Source organism: Anopheles merus, chromosome X, assembly GCF_017562075.2.
Source record: "Anopheles merus strain MAF chromosome X, AmerM5.1, whole genome shotgun sequence".
NCBI lineage: Eukaryota > Metazoa > Arthropoda > Insecta > Diptera > Culicidae > Anopheles > Anopheles merus.
In genome coordinates, this window is record NC_054081.1 from 2008866 (window position 1) to 2023063 (window position 14198).

General features: G+C 52.9%; 2 protein-coding genes across 2 annotated transcripts; one reads left to right on the top strand and one right to left on the bottom strand.

Annotated features, from left to right (window-relative positions):
* The first annotated feature begins 1066 nt into the window (after positions 1-1066).
* LOC121591893 lies at positions 1067-10535 on the top strand. Its single transcript, XM_041912992.1, has 3 exons — positions 1067-3019; positions 7705-8626; positions 8768-10535. The coding sequence occupies exons 1-3, from the start codon at positions 1381-1383 to the stop codon at positions 10260-10262; spliced, it is 4056 nt and encodes a 1351-aa protein (XP_041768926.1). The 5' UTR covers positions 1067-1380; the 3' UTR covers positions 10263-10535.
* On the bottom strand, positions 3017-10527 carry LOC121592045 (aminopeptidase N). Its single transcript, XM_041913328.1, has 7 exons — positions 10438-10527; positions 6309-7449; positions 6160-6238; positions 5323-6086; positions 4600-4983; positions 4215-4529; positions 3017-3657 (listed from the first exon to the last, which is right to left on the bottom strand). Exons 2-7 carry the CDS (start codon positions 7367-7369, stop codon positions 3393-3395), a joined length of 2868 nt encoding a protein of 955 aa, XP_041769262.1. The 5' UTR covers positions 7370-7449; positions 10438-10527; the 3' UTR covers positions 3017-3392.
* Positions 10536-14198: the final 3663 nt, after the last annotated feature.

Genomic DNA, 14198 nt, shown 5'->3' on the forward strand with positions numbered 1-14198 from the left:
AGATTCCCGATACAGAGCAGAGTCAGTGTGATTTCGAACCGTTTTGCAATTGTTGATCGATTCTCATTTGGTCAGACGGAGATGAGTAACCAGGCTGCCAGAGCGCCAGGCGAGAACAAAGCTCTTGAGTGATGCAGCTTCTGTAGAACGTGATGATACAGCAATGTGTGCAAAGAATGTGTTAAAGTCACGTTTTAAAGCTGTTCCTTATTCTTCCTATTATTTTGGAACCAAACACAGGCTCCGTAGGTTTGCTGGTCTTCTCTAAAGGTCTTCTTTAGCCACACAATAGCACTAGGCGCTATCTATAACTGATATTCGACAGGCTCATTGCAAATTCCTTTTGGAATTAACCAATAAGTATGCTATAGAGTCCAGTTCCCATCACATAAAGTTAATTTCTTATGAGAATCAACTTGCGCATGGTTGTTGTGTTTTTCCAATTGTAGAATCGGTTCGGAAATCGGTAAAAACGGTTAAAGTGCACCTTTTTTGAACAGAAAAAGTGATGATTAATCAAACATTTTGTCAAAGATTGTTCGTTTGCGTTTGCCGCAACCAATAAAACAAAACTAAATTCCCCAGACGATGCCTAATTGTAGCAGAATTTATAAAAACCTGCCAAAAATGACTCCTCCCCCCCCACCCCCCTGTCCTGTGCAGTTTCTAGCTCGCCCAATAGCAAGGTCGGTCAGTACAAAACCCTTTTCCCACTAATGGTCATGGTAAACACTGCGCGGGACCCGGCGGTGGCAGTATCAACATGTAACGCCGTACACGCTGTTGACACTGGAAGTATCTGAGCAAACTGGAGGTTCAAAGAGGGGGAGGGGGGTTGGAAGGGCTTATTAAACAGTTTGTCTAGGTCTTACACCCTCGCACGAGGAGCGGTTGCCTTGCCCGCCAGCCCGGATGTATTTAGCAGTGCAATAGTTCCAAGGTTATTTCCTTCCCTTTTTTTTTTGGGGGGTTGGTTCCACCTGCTCGGTTGTAATTTACTTCTTTTTTTTTCGTGTTAACCGCCTTCTTCCCTCCCCCCACCACCCGATGAAAAGGAAAGCTATGGTGTGGTGTATCGCACAGACGTGTCGCAAAAAACTAACGCGACCCGAATGCGCGTGACGTCTTCGCGCATTCCGCGGCTCATTCGCTGGCAAGCCGCCGAACCGAGCGGAAGCGTTGCGGATTCTAACCTTGCGTAGCGTGCGCGCGCGTGTGTGTGTGTGGTTGTGTGCACATTGTGCAACGTGAATAGTGCATCTCTTGGCGCATTAAGATAAGCCGCGACAGAACCGAACCGGTGCCAAACGGAAGCCCAGCGTCACGTTGCGACGGGGTTTTTTTTTTGTATTGTACAGCCCGTCCAGTGTGAGTTGGGCGATGGGTGCATTGGTGCTACTGGCAGCCGTCGTGGCCGGCGTGATGGCCGCCGACACCGTTCCAACCATTCCACCATCAACCGCAGACACCGCCGTCCTGCCAGCCCTAGCCGCGCCCTTTCTCACGGTGAACCGATGCGAGGAGGCACCGCTCAACCGGCTGCACGTGCTGGACCCGTCCAAGATTCCGCCGGACTGCCGGTGTCCGCCCGGGTTTCTGTCCCTCCGGGCGGACCCACATTCCACCCGGGCGCTGTGCGTGGGCGTCATCGCACCCCGGCCCTGGCAGGATGGGTGTGTGTCGTCCGGCACCGGCAGCGACTACTACGATCTCGATGCGATCGAGCAGGCCGAGGTACGGCAGTTGCTGGTGCGCATGAACCTGACCGAGTGTTGGATCTCCGCCCGCCGGCTGCTGCGGTACGGTGGGCTCGTTCGGCGCCTGCCAGGGACGCAGTGGAACGCGCCGCTAGAGCTGCCGAGCGGACTGGCCGTGTCGAGCTACACGGCGGCCGATCCGGACTGTGCGACGGTGCGCCTTACCGAGCGGCGCACCGCCCTGCTCGCCTACCGGAACTGCTCCACCGTGCTGCCCCGGCTGTGCCTGTACCGGGAGGCGACCATGCTGCGGCTGCACTGCGGCACGCAGGAGTACACCACGCGGTACGCCAGCCACCAGCGCTACTGCTTCAACATACGCAGGAGCGGCAGCAGGCCGCCCGGCCCGAGCGAAAGCTTCACCATCGACAGCAACCGCAAGCGGCAGCTGCTGTTCGAGCTGCTGTACGCCTCGCGGGAGTGCAACAACAGCGCGAACGTGATCTACGCCGACCAGCGGCCGGGCACGACGCACCACGCGCACAAGCGGGACGGTGGGGCCGCCCTCGTACCGATCGTGTCGGCCGAACCGAGCGGGCTCGAGTGCGCCTCCCACCAGCGGTTGCAGATCGACCGGGACAGTCTGGTCCCAGCAGCAGCGGGCGCTGCCCCGGGCATGTACCTGTACTTTGACCGGGCGCACCACAAGCTGCTGCTGACCGTGTACGGGGACCGGTGGTACTGGCGGGAGGATCCGGCCGCCAGCGGGTTCGTCTGCTTCGCCAACGCGAACGACGAGCAGCTGGTCCGGCCGAGGGTGAAGAAGCTGCGGTGGCGTGGGCAGACCCCCAGCGACGACCACGCGAACCGGACGATGTACGAGGTGAAGCTGACGGGCGACGACGGTCCGCCCCGCCCGTACTGGTGCGAGGCGCATCTCGTGCCGAACTTTGCGCTTCTCAAAACCGACACCGTGCTGGCACGGCGGAAAGCAAGCTGCAGGCACTACTTCGCCGCCACGGTCGAGCTGCTGCTCGAGCGGTCCGGCAGCAGGGTCGTCGCCGAACCGCCGGACGCGTGGCGCCTGAAGGACTACGGCGGCCTGGTGGAGGACTACCTGAAGGAGCGGCGCAAACGGCTGCCAGAGACGAAGCACGCGTTTGCCGCCATCAAGGCGATGCACGTGAAGCGGCTGGAGGACTTTTGGATTTCGGCTAACAGCGACTGGTACACCGTACGGCTGCTGGTGCACATCGCGACCAAGTGTGCGAGGAAGTGGGACAAGGCGGACAAGCTACCCGAGCCGGAACGCAACGAAATTGGTAAGACGGTCTTTTTATTCGTATTTTCCCTTTGACCAGCCGTCTCCTCTGCTGTGTGTTAGGGTGGGGTAGGTCTAGAATCCCTTCCGTCCAAACCTTGAAGCGATCTACCGGCTTGACACGGACAGCAGATACTTAACTATAGGCGCTACGCTATCTCTCTCTCTAGAGCAGGATACAACAACAAAAAAACGGAAGAAGTTGAAGCAAAAAACAAATAGCTACCGTTTGACAATGCTCTCTCTATATATCTCTCTCTCGCGGTTCCTTTCCCTGTGAGATGCGTGTGCATCTATCGCCCGCAGACCCGGTACTATCTGCTTTTGGCCTGTCCAACATCCAACCGCTTCATTCCTACCCGGTTACGCGGTGGCTAGCCGAGAAACTTCTGGTCCGCCACGCCGTTGCTGGCGAGGAAGTGGTCGAGCCACTGCTCGATGACCGGCAGATTCTCATCGCTCCACTTCGTCTCCTCCTTGATGTTCTTCAGCGACTTCTCGATGATGTGCTCCGCGGTGCCGAACTCGCCCTGGTGCTGCACGTACAGCTGCGACACCATGTCGTACCCTTCCTGCGTGGTGAACAGGCCGGTCGCCGAGTTGATCATATTGTCCCACAGCGACTCGCGGTCCTTGAAGCTGCAAGTAGTGCGCGCAGTGGGAAAGGGTGTGCGTGAGTGCTGTGCTATGGTTTTTTGGAGCTCTTGTTGGTGATGAGGAGCGATAGTTTGTGCCATAAGCTTGATGTGCAAACCAATACCAATCATACCAATGATTTGGAAAACAACTCGTTTTTAGAATGGCGAATGAGTCACTGGAGCGGAAATTCTCAATCTGGATTCGACTGAATTCTCAAAATTCGTGTCGTACGTTGACTTCATGAACTTCTTATGTTCATATGTATGGAAATATGTCCTGTAGAGTTCATTTTCTCCATCATAGCAGAGTCAAGTCATCAGAATAGAATAATTCTGCACTTCTGATTTCAAAACATTCGTTAAAAGGTTAATAGTTGTCCAAGTTTGGAGGTGTAGCTTTGGATGTAATAGTTAGATGCAGTTCGGCAAAAGCCGCAGAAATGTCATCGTGAAGTCATCGATATTTGATCGTTCGGAACGAATCTAATCCTCTCAATTCCAAAGAGTACACTTACGAGTTTCAGTCCAAAATCAATCGCATTTCCAAAGAACACTTACCGCAGCTTGATTGCATCCCAGTTGTTCTTCAGGAAGTTGAAGAGCGTCGAGTAGCCGCTCGACCCGCCGGACAGCATCTTGAAGATCAGGCTAATATCGTTGTCGGTAAAGTTGCCGTTGTCCTCCAGCACCATGATGTTCAGCAGCCGGTCGATCTTGAACGGTTGGCTCGGGCAGCCGGCCAGCGTCTTCAGCAGGTACGTGCGCTCGCTCTTGACGCGCGACTCCGGGAAGTTGATGACGCGCTGCAGCCCAAACTCCCACTCCTCGCGCGTGCCCCACTTGAACACCGGGCAGATGAACTGATTCGCCACGCTGAAACGAGATCACATTGTTGCGCGTGAGCGCTAGCACCACGCCAATTGTTGGGTACCTCCACACTTACGGATTGCCCGCGTCCGGGTCCGGGCTGTCCATCCACTTCTTGAACGCGCGCTGCGCCTCCTCGATGCACGGCTTGTACCCGGCGCGGCACAGGAAGTTCTTCGCCAGCGAGCGAAGGTTCGCCTTCCACATCTCCTCGCTCTCCTGCTGGTTGCCGACCAGCTCCTCGTACAGTGGCGTCAGCAGCGTGCGGACGTACATCTCGAACTTTTTGTGCACCGCCGACATGTCGATGTGCCGGCCGATATGGTCGATCAGCGTGAAGACGGGATTCCACACCAGATGGTTGCGCTCGTACTTCATGAAGAGCGTCATGTTGAAGGCCGTGCCGAAGCTAAGATCGCCCGCGTACGCCAGGTTCCAGGCGTCGTGCAGCAGCTTCGCTCTGGGAAGTGTTGGACCAATATCCAGACACGGAGGTGTTTGCGTACGGGCATGTTGTTGGGTGGGAATGGGCAAATTCAATATTTTGGAAATCTACATACATCTCTAAAGATTCATGAATCCTTAGATACTCTCAGAGATATTCAGAGATTCATGAATCTTTGAAGATTCATGAGTCTTTGATGGGAGATTTGCGAAACTTTAATGATTCATGAATCTTTGAAAAATCGACTCGAAATTCGAATCACTCATCACTGAAGATTCATATCAATGAATCTCAACAAAAGATTCGTGAAACCCAACACTGCGCTAAACACATGCACAGGCATGTATCCCTTACCGTGTGTACACCGGAATCAGGGTGCGGCTTTCCTCCTTCTGCAGGAAGGTCGCGAGCAGGTTCCAGTTCCGCTCGTCGTAGTTCACCGGGAACGGGCCAATCTCCTCCGGGTTGACGATGATGAACTCGTCCGGTCCGGGCAGCTCGTCCAGCGTTACCTCGCGCACCTGCTTCATCCACCGGATCGTGCTGACGTTGCCGAAGCTGAGCCGATCCTGCCGCACCACCACCAGCGGTATCCACCAGAGCATCTTGTCCTGTTCCGGCACGTCGTGCGGCCGCTCGCGCAGGTACAGCCGCTGCGTCACGGTCGCGGTACGGTTCGCGTACGATCGCACCACGCGCACCATCGGGATGCGGTCCTTGGTGATCCACGAGTTGACCACGTCGTTCACGGTGACCGATTCGCACAGCCGCTGGTCGAGGTGGGCCTGCTTGGTGAGCGCCTCCCACACGTCCTCGCCGTAGAACGTTTTGTACTCGCGGTGCTGGATGAAGCGCTGCAGGCCGCGCCGGAACGTCGCCTCGCCGAGCGTGTAGTTGAGCATGCGCAGCACCAGCTCGGTTTTGCTGCACGTCGTCTCCTGCTTCATCGCGGTGATGCGCGAGTGCGGGTAGCGCTTGCTGAACTCGTAGTAGATCGAGTACAGGATGGTCATCGGGTACTTGCCCTCGAACTCGTCGCCGCCGTCGATTTTGATGGCGGTGTCGGCGGACAGGAAGCCGGCGATCGCCTTGTTCACGTGCGCATCGCTCCACCAGTGCTGTTGGGAAGAGGGTGAAACGTGTTACTTAATCGCAGGAAAGGATGCTACAGCGCTCTACGCGCTCTCCTACCGGAGTAATCCACGAGCCGAGCCACTGGTAGACGAGCTCCTGGGCCAGGTTGTAGTATCCTCTCATCAGCTCACTTTCCCTGCAAACGACCCCAACCAATAGACAAATGAATGACTTGCTGCAATGGCACATTGTTGCTGACCACCTACTTGAACACGATCAAGCCCCAGTTGTCCGCCGGTTTGACGTACGAGAACCCGGGCAGCGCCACCACGTCCAGCTTTTCCAGCGGCAACGGCACACCCCAGTACTCCTGCAGCTTGCGCAGCGCCAGCTTTACCCGCTGCTGCACGTCGGCCACATTCTTCTGGAAGTCGCGGCGTGCCCAGACACGAATCGTCGGCTTCAACCGTTCGTCCTCCTTCTCGTCCGACAGGGACGGCGTCACCTGCTGCAGGTCCGACACCAGAAACCCGAACGTAAAGGTAGACATCGGCGCGGTCTGCTTGAACACATCGATCACGTGCTTGCCATCGCCAGTGTCGACCGTTCGCTCCAGCGCGGTATTGAACAGGACGTGATGGGTGCGGGGTCGCACAATGCTCACGTTGAACGGCACCTTGTACGACGGTTCATCGAAGCAGGGAAACACGCGCCGCGCATGGTGCGGCCGGAAGTACGTGCCGATGAACGAATGTTCCTCGGGCTCGGTCACACCTTCCGATTCCGTGCCCGCTGGCTCCGATGGACCCGTCGATTGCTGCTGCTGCTGCTTGTACTTGCCCTCGAAGATGCCCTCCACGTTCTCCCAGATGTTGCCGACAAAACGGAGCCGCACCTCGTACGCCGCCCCGGCGGTCAGCGCATCGTGGAAGTAGATCACGAGCAGCGGCTTCTTCGGCACGCGGTCGACGCGCCTTATTGGCACCTTGGTGCCGCCCTCGGCTCCACCGATCCGCACCACCTCCAGCTCGAGCTCGTCCACGGTCAGGTCGTGGTGGGCGTGCAGGTTGATCTGATTGGTGGCCTTCGCGCACAGCAGCGTAATGTTGACGCGTCCGGAGAAGATCGACCGGTCCAGCACCGGGTGCAGATGGAGGCTGTACCCGGACGGGACCAGATCGGTCGGCAGCTTCGTGTCGGAGATCAGTGGATTCGCGGCGGACAGATCGATGCTGCGCCGTATCCGGTACTCCTTCCAGGTGTAGCCGTACGGTAGCAGCATGATCGCTAGGACCACCATCACTAGGGACAGAGGGTGCCGTCCCATCTTTGGGGCGGGGTTGGTGTGGGCTGAGCTTTAACTTTTCACTTTGCTTTTGCACTCCTCCGTCAAACGGGTGTCGACGCCTGCAAAGAACACAAAACGAAAATAATTGAAAAGCTAATAACAGGGTGACCTATCAGTTCGCAATCAGGTCCAACAATCTTATTTGGAAGTGTCATCTTCAGGCTTTATTATCCATTACACAGTCACTGAGCTACAATAGATACAGTATTGTTAGGCAAGTTGGGCTACAAGTAGTGTTTTTTCGGCAAGATTGCCAAGAATCGCTGTTCAATTAGAGTTAATGCTCAAACGAGTTCCAAATTGTCTGCTTGCAGAATTGCCCGCCCAATACCTGGACCACTACCAGACATACAAGAGCCTAACGGCAACACTCGAAACACTCAATAGCGAACGCTTTCGCTTTCTCGGTGTAAACAGCACGGAGTACTGTCTGCCCGAAAGCCTTCACCTAACTCCGGGCAAGAATGTCTGGTGGCCTGCTCGGCTTGGCGAGTCGGTTGCACCCCGAAATCTCTGCCTGATCGAGCAGAGCGGTCTGCCGGTGACGCGCCGCTGCCTGGGCGACTATCTGTACGGCTGTGCCTGGGACTGGAATCCGGGCAGTGAGCTGTGCACCGGGCAGCATCGGCCTACGACCAGCGCTCTCTACCAGTACAGCGTCACCTCGCTGAACCATAGCGTGCTCGGCGAGGTGCTGACCAGGGCCGGTGAGATACTGGCCGTCCCCGAGCAGGTCATTCCAGCCGATCTGTTCTATCTATCCAAGACACTCGAGAACGTGCCGCCAGTGCTCGAACAGTCGGAAACGGGATCCCCGGACGAGGAGCGCCGTGCCTACTTCTGCAACGTCAGCACCATCCTGAGCCGGGTAATGTACCTGAACGAGACGACAGTGGTGCGATCGCAGCGGGCACTGAACACTACCAACATTTTGCTGGACGCGACCGAAACCATCGTTAACCGGCTGGCGGTCGCGAACGATACGCGCGCGATGATGCTGGAGGGCGATCAGTACGATTGTCGAGATCGGGGCGGTGCAGTACAGCGGCACGTACAGCGGCACGACGGGACGGTGCTGTTTCGTACCGCACGGTTGATTGTGTTGATAGCAGATCCGACGGTCGCGAACGTGACCGGGTTGGCTCTATTTCGGGCAAGAAACCTAAGCCTAGAGGACCTTTCGGATGCTGCAGAGAGCAGTGAGAGCGAGGAAGACTTTAGCGGATATACGCTGCGGTAAGTTTGAGAAAGAGAACTTTGTTTGTTTTTGTGATTATAGAGTTGTTGGACACCTTGTCCGAGTCTTTTGCCTCAACAGAAATAGATGCTCTGGCATCTGTATTTAAACCCTTCTATTTCTTGTCCTTGTACGCTCAGATACCTCTACATGAATCAATCCCTGGAAGATCTGCTCGCCGAAAGTGATCTGGAAATAGGTTCGTTCATTCCACAACACGTAATCGAGGGCCTAGATGAGCTGAACACCGCCTTCCGAACTCCGGACGACGAAGAGCAAGACCCGGACGCCCCAGACGAAAGCACAACAACACTGCCCAGCCCGGTCGAACTCCCCGACCCGCCAGTATCGCCTGCGCCCCCTCCTCTCCGCGTCATCATCACCATCTACTACAACGATCACGCCTTTCGGGAGACGAAAAACGGTACGATCGCCCGGCCGAACTCGAAAATCATCAGCGTCAGCCTGCCCGGGTACGGTTCGCGCATGCCAGACGAGATACCGATCTACACGCGGGAGATGGCCCGGGACCTCCCCAGCCGCTGCGGCTACTGGTCGTTCGAGGCGGACAATGCGACCGAATTTGGCCACTGGTCGTACGACGAGTGCCGGCTGCTGAACGCGTCCGACAGCGGCGTGTCGCTGTGCGGCTGCTTCCACCTTACCTCCTTCTCCCGCCTCACCAAGGACATCCAGATGGTGGAGACGGTGGGCGTGTCGCAGAAGCTGATCGCCGACCAGGGTACGCTCGCGCTGGACATCATCACCGCGATCGGCTGCTCGATGTCGCTGCTGGGCGTGATGGGCATCTTCGCGACGGCCGCCCTCTTCCCGAGCTGGCGGGTGAAGGCGAGCAGCAAGATACTGCTCCAGCTGTCCTGCGCGATCGCGATCGAGATGATTATCATCTTTCTCGAGGGCCCGGACATCGACCAGAACCGGATCAGCCAGATCGAGTGCGCACTGCTCGGGGGGATCTTCCACTACATCATACTGGTGACGTTCATGTGGATGCTGATCACCGCCTACCTGCAGTTCATGCGCTACGTGAAGGTGCTGGGGCAGCTGCGGCCGGCACACTTCATCCTGAAGGCGACGGTTTGCTGCTGGGGTGGCCCACTGCTGATCGTCGCCCTGTTTCTCAGCCTCGACTACACGCTCTACCTGAAGCGGGACAACCTGTCCGACATCTGCTACCCGCACGGCCGGGCCCTCTGGTACGGGTTGCTGCTGCCGATCGGTGCCATCATCTTCGTCAACCTCGTCAGCTTCGTGATCGTACTGTACCACATCTGCACCATACCGAGCAACCTGACCAAGTCGGCGGACCATGCGATGACGCTAGCCCAGCTGCGACTGTCCGTGTTTCTGTTCTTCCTGCTCGGGCTGCCGTGGATCTTCGGCATGCTGACCACCGGCACGGAGGAGAAGCTGTTCGCCTACCTGTTCTGCCTGACCGCGCCGGTGCAGGGGTTCGTGCTGTTCGTGTACTTCGTCGTGATGGACCCGACCGCCCGCCGCTTCTGGTGCCGGAAGTTGCAGCGGCTGCCGTGCTGTCGGGCGCGCGCCACCAAAGACGCGGACGCTGACCAGACGACGACCTCCGCCAACACCTCCTTCAATACGTATCTTTGAGCGGAACGGGACATTCCGCAAGCCCCTTTTTTTTTGATAGTAGCGACACTCGATTCCATTCCAGTGAGCCAGTTCGTCATTTACATTTACATAACAATCCCCAAAAAGCCCAACCTTCTTCGCCCCACGTGGGTGTGGAGTTGCTAGGAGCAAACAGTTAAAGTTCGTTGCTTACCTGCACAAACCAAACTACAACCCGAGGTCGTAACGGAACTCTCGAGGCTGCCACCAATCAAAGTGGTTCGTTTTTGGATCAGGACAACAACAAACAAACAAACAAAAATCACCATAAAACTGACACACGCACACACGTACACACGCAGAGGGGGGTTTCCTTTGGGCGTCCTTTCGTCTTAAGATCAACCGAACGACTAAAAGTTGCCACCGGTCACGCACAGGCTGATGGCCGCGTGTACCAGGCGCTCGCGCGCCCGCAGAAGGTTCCGCGCGTTCCGCCTATTAACGTGCCTAGGGGAGGAGCAGAGCGCAAGAGCGTGTGCGCGCGCGAAAGTAAGAATACCATTATCCAATCAAGACGCCACGGCGACCACTTGAGGAAGGATGCCGAAATGGATTGGTCGCATTATTCAATTTAGCGGAAGTGTACGGGAATTGTTGTTGTTGTTGTGGTGTTGTGCGTCTTCGTTTTGCACTACCAGAAATGCTAGAGAAAGAGGAGGTCGTCTCCCGATTTCTGCCCACCTCCCCGATCATCCCAAGGGCCATTCGCGCATGTACTCGCGCTCAATTGCACTGTGCGTTGTATGCTGTGTGTGTGTGTGTGTGTGGTTTTGTATGCTCATTAACTCAACCATCTCTCGACCGGTATGTATCCGGCGAGCCCTAGAAGAGATGTCGCCCGGATTGATTTGGCCGGTGGTGGAAAATTTAATACAACCATCAACGTCAGCGTGTCAGCGTGGGACGTGGGCCCCAACCAACGTTGATGCAACGGTACGTCAGCTACGGGAAGGAGCGGTTTTATCTTGACTGATTTTTTTTTATTTCCCCTCCACCCTACCACTGCTTACCTTGCTTACCTCAAAGTTAGCACACACAAGATCGATCGAACGGGTTGGCAACGATTTCGGGATACAGGATATCAACGTCAATGGCGGGCGTGATGCATTTATTAGACGACCCTGGAACACTGGGACCGCCGGCTCTACTGGATGGATGCTTAATACATTAAACATGTCAGAATCGTTTACCCACTCTGCCCTTATTCCATTAGCAAAGCAAACAAGTTAAACCTGGCCAGACAAACAGCAGCAACAACGCAACAAACGAACCAACGAGGGGCAACAACAACGGAGGAAAAGGGGTGGGAGCGGGGCACAATCACAATTAGTAACTACCTGCCTGCTGGTCAATAAATTAGGAATTGGAAGCAAACGGAACAGCAGACGGGTAGTGCGCTGCCATTTAGGGAGATAGAGAAAGATAGAGAGAAACAGATACAGAGAAAAACTTCTTCTTCTACTATCAATATTTACCAGCAAACAGAATGGGACACACGTGCAGGTGATGAGGCGGTTACGATTGTTTCGGAAACGGCACGCACGAAGGCGTCGCTCGGTGCTGTCGTAGAGTGTAGAGATGAGTTTGATATTATTTAAGAAGAGCGGTATCTGTTGAGAAGCCACATTTATTTGAAAATAATATTGCTTAAATTATGTCTACAACAACTACGCTACATTTACACAAGTTAATTTACACCCAAAACTGAGCCATTCCCTAAACCCAGAACACATCGAAAGTATTGGTAAAAATTAGCTTAAAATTAGGAATATTTTACCTGCAGAGATAGAGATGAAATCTCGGGCTGACAAGGACTGATTGATGCGTGTATTCTAGCAACAAGTTGGTGGAACATCTGAAAAGATCGTTAAATATTCCAATATATAAAATTAACAAAAATATATATATTTAGAATAAAAACATCTAAAACGCCATGTTCTTCTATTTATTATTATTTGTTGATCTTGTTATCTTGTAGTTTGTAAGTTTTATAGAGGCTTTGGACCTCGTGGAACTCTTAGTTTTCAATTAGTTTAAACTATTTCCCACTAAATATTCAAACCAAACAAGTAGAGACTTGATCAGGAACTCAGATTGGGTAGGGAATTAATTTAAAACTCATACAAATTTGTGCTATGCAAGGGGTGTAATATTTGACTTTGATATGTGAAAATTATCGTTCTTGGTCCATTTTCTGCTAGGATTTCGATGTCGAAATCGACTGGCTTGAATCGAATTTTGAATTGACAGAACAAGCAGAAGATTTTATGCGCAAAGCTCTACTAACTTAATGTACTGGATTTTAATGGAAACCATCACCAGCCTTCTGATGGATACGAAGTACTTTAATTTTAATATAAACCCCTTTGCATTGTTAAGCTCGTGGTCGAGGCAACTCGATTGCAAGAATCGGAGAGGTCTGATTAATGTAAAGCAATTACCGTATTTTAGCATTTATAACGATCCCCTTTTAGATCGAAAATTATCAAAATCAGATTAAGGGAGTAGTTATACATGGATAATAACTTTTAGACTACATCTGAGACATTACATTCGATTACTAACAAAGATGGTCTGATGCATGAGTATCCACAAAGATAATGCTAGAAAAAGCAAGGAGTGTTGCATAGGAAATGTAAAGAGGTTTGAGCACTGAGGAAACATTTGATCTCACTGGTTCTTTAAATTGGTCATTCAAATAAAAGAAACCAGAACCATAGAATACGAAGCTAATTTAATAGCGTTCCATTTGCTTGTATTAGAAGGAAGTAAAACAATAACAAATTTGGTCTTGATCATATTGGCAACAAGTACGAAGCTGTCTTTGAATTTTTATTTAAAAAAGTAAAACACCTTTTTATCTAAAAATTAATAATTCATCAAGGGTCTACCACACAAACCCTTCTGTGCTGTCACTTACTACCATGTAGGATTTTTAAAATAATTTATTCAATGTGATATTAACTTAAGCTGCGCAAAGAGTGTTGTTATCACTATTACTTAGGTTTCAACTCACTCACGCTCTGCCGTGGCGACTGCCTCAAGGGTGAATTAGATCACAAAAGAATGAATAACTAGTTGGCACTAGGGAAGGGGCAAGTGAGTTGAGACATAGAATGGAAGGGATTCGCTATTACGCCCTGGAGCAATGGTTGCATGCATCTCGCAAGAGCAAGCGCAATATTCACTGCAAAGATCTGTATTTAGAAGCCGTTTAGGACACTTTTCCAATTACCGCATCCAAACAAGTCGAATCGATTGCTTCAAAAATATGCACCCTTCAAGATGTGCGACTTCTTGTCATTTGAAACGTGTCTTTTGTACACCCCCTGTGCGCCGTCGGATTAATGCCTTCCCTAACATTACCTACGACAACGTGTGTAAACGTGATCTACTATGTTATAAATCAATTCTTTATAAATTTAAAATTCTTGCTAGTTCCGCAACAGCTTAGCTCTGGGACTTTTTTCTGCAGAATTTAGAAACATATAACCTATCCCAAAAGATACGGTAATGTGTCGCAGTGGTAAGCAGTAAAACGTAAACGGTGTCTGCGGCAGAGAAAGATAAGCGGTCAGCATCATCGTTCACCTAATGACACTATTCACACATGGGGTGTTACGAAACATTTGGTAGAGAGGCAGCACGCGAACCGTTGCGTTTTTACCATCCAGCAACGCAACAATATACAATAGGATTCGATCAAATCTCCGATCGGTTGGGCACTCCCATCGCTGTATACCCCGCCCGGATGTGTTCCGGATAATATTACAGCGGAACGGGAGCGGGGCACGTGTGCTCGCCACGCTTTCCACCACCATGCAGCAGATGAAGCGTACCCATCATACAGAGAATAATGCAAAAATAAAATTGCTGTAGCCAGAAGAGAAGAGTGGCGCGCGGCATCAGACAGCA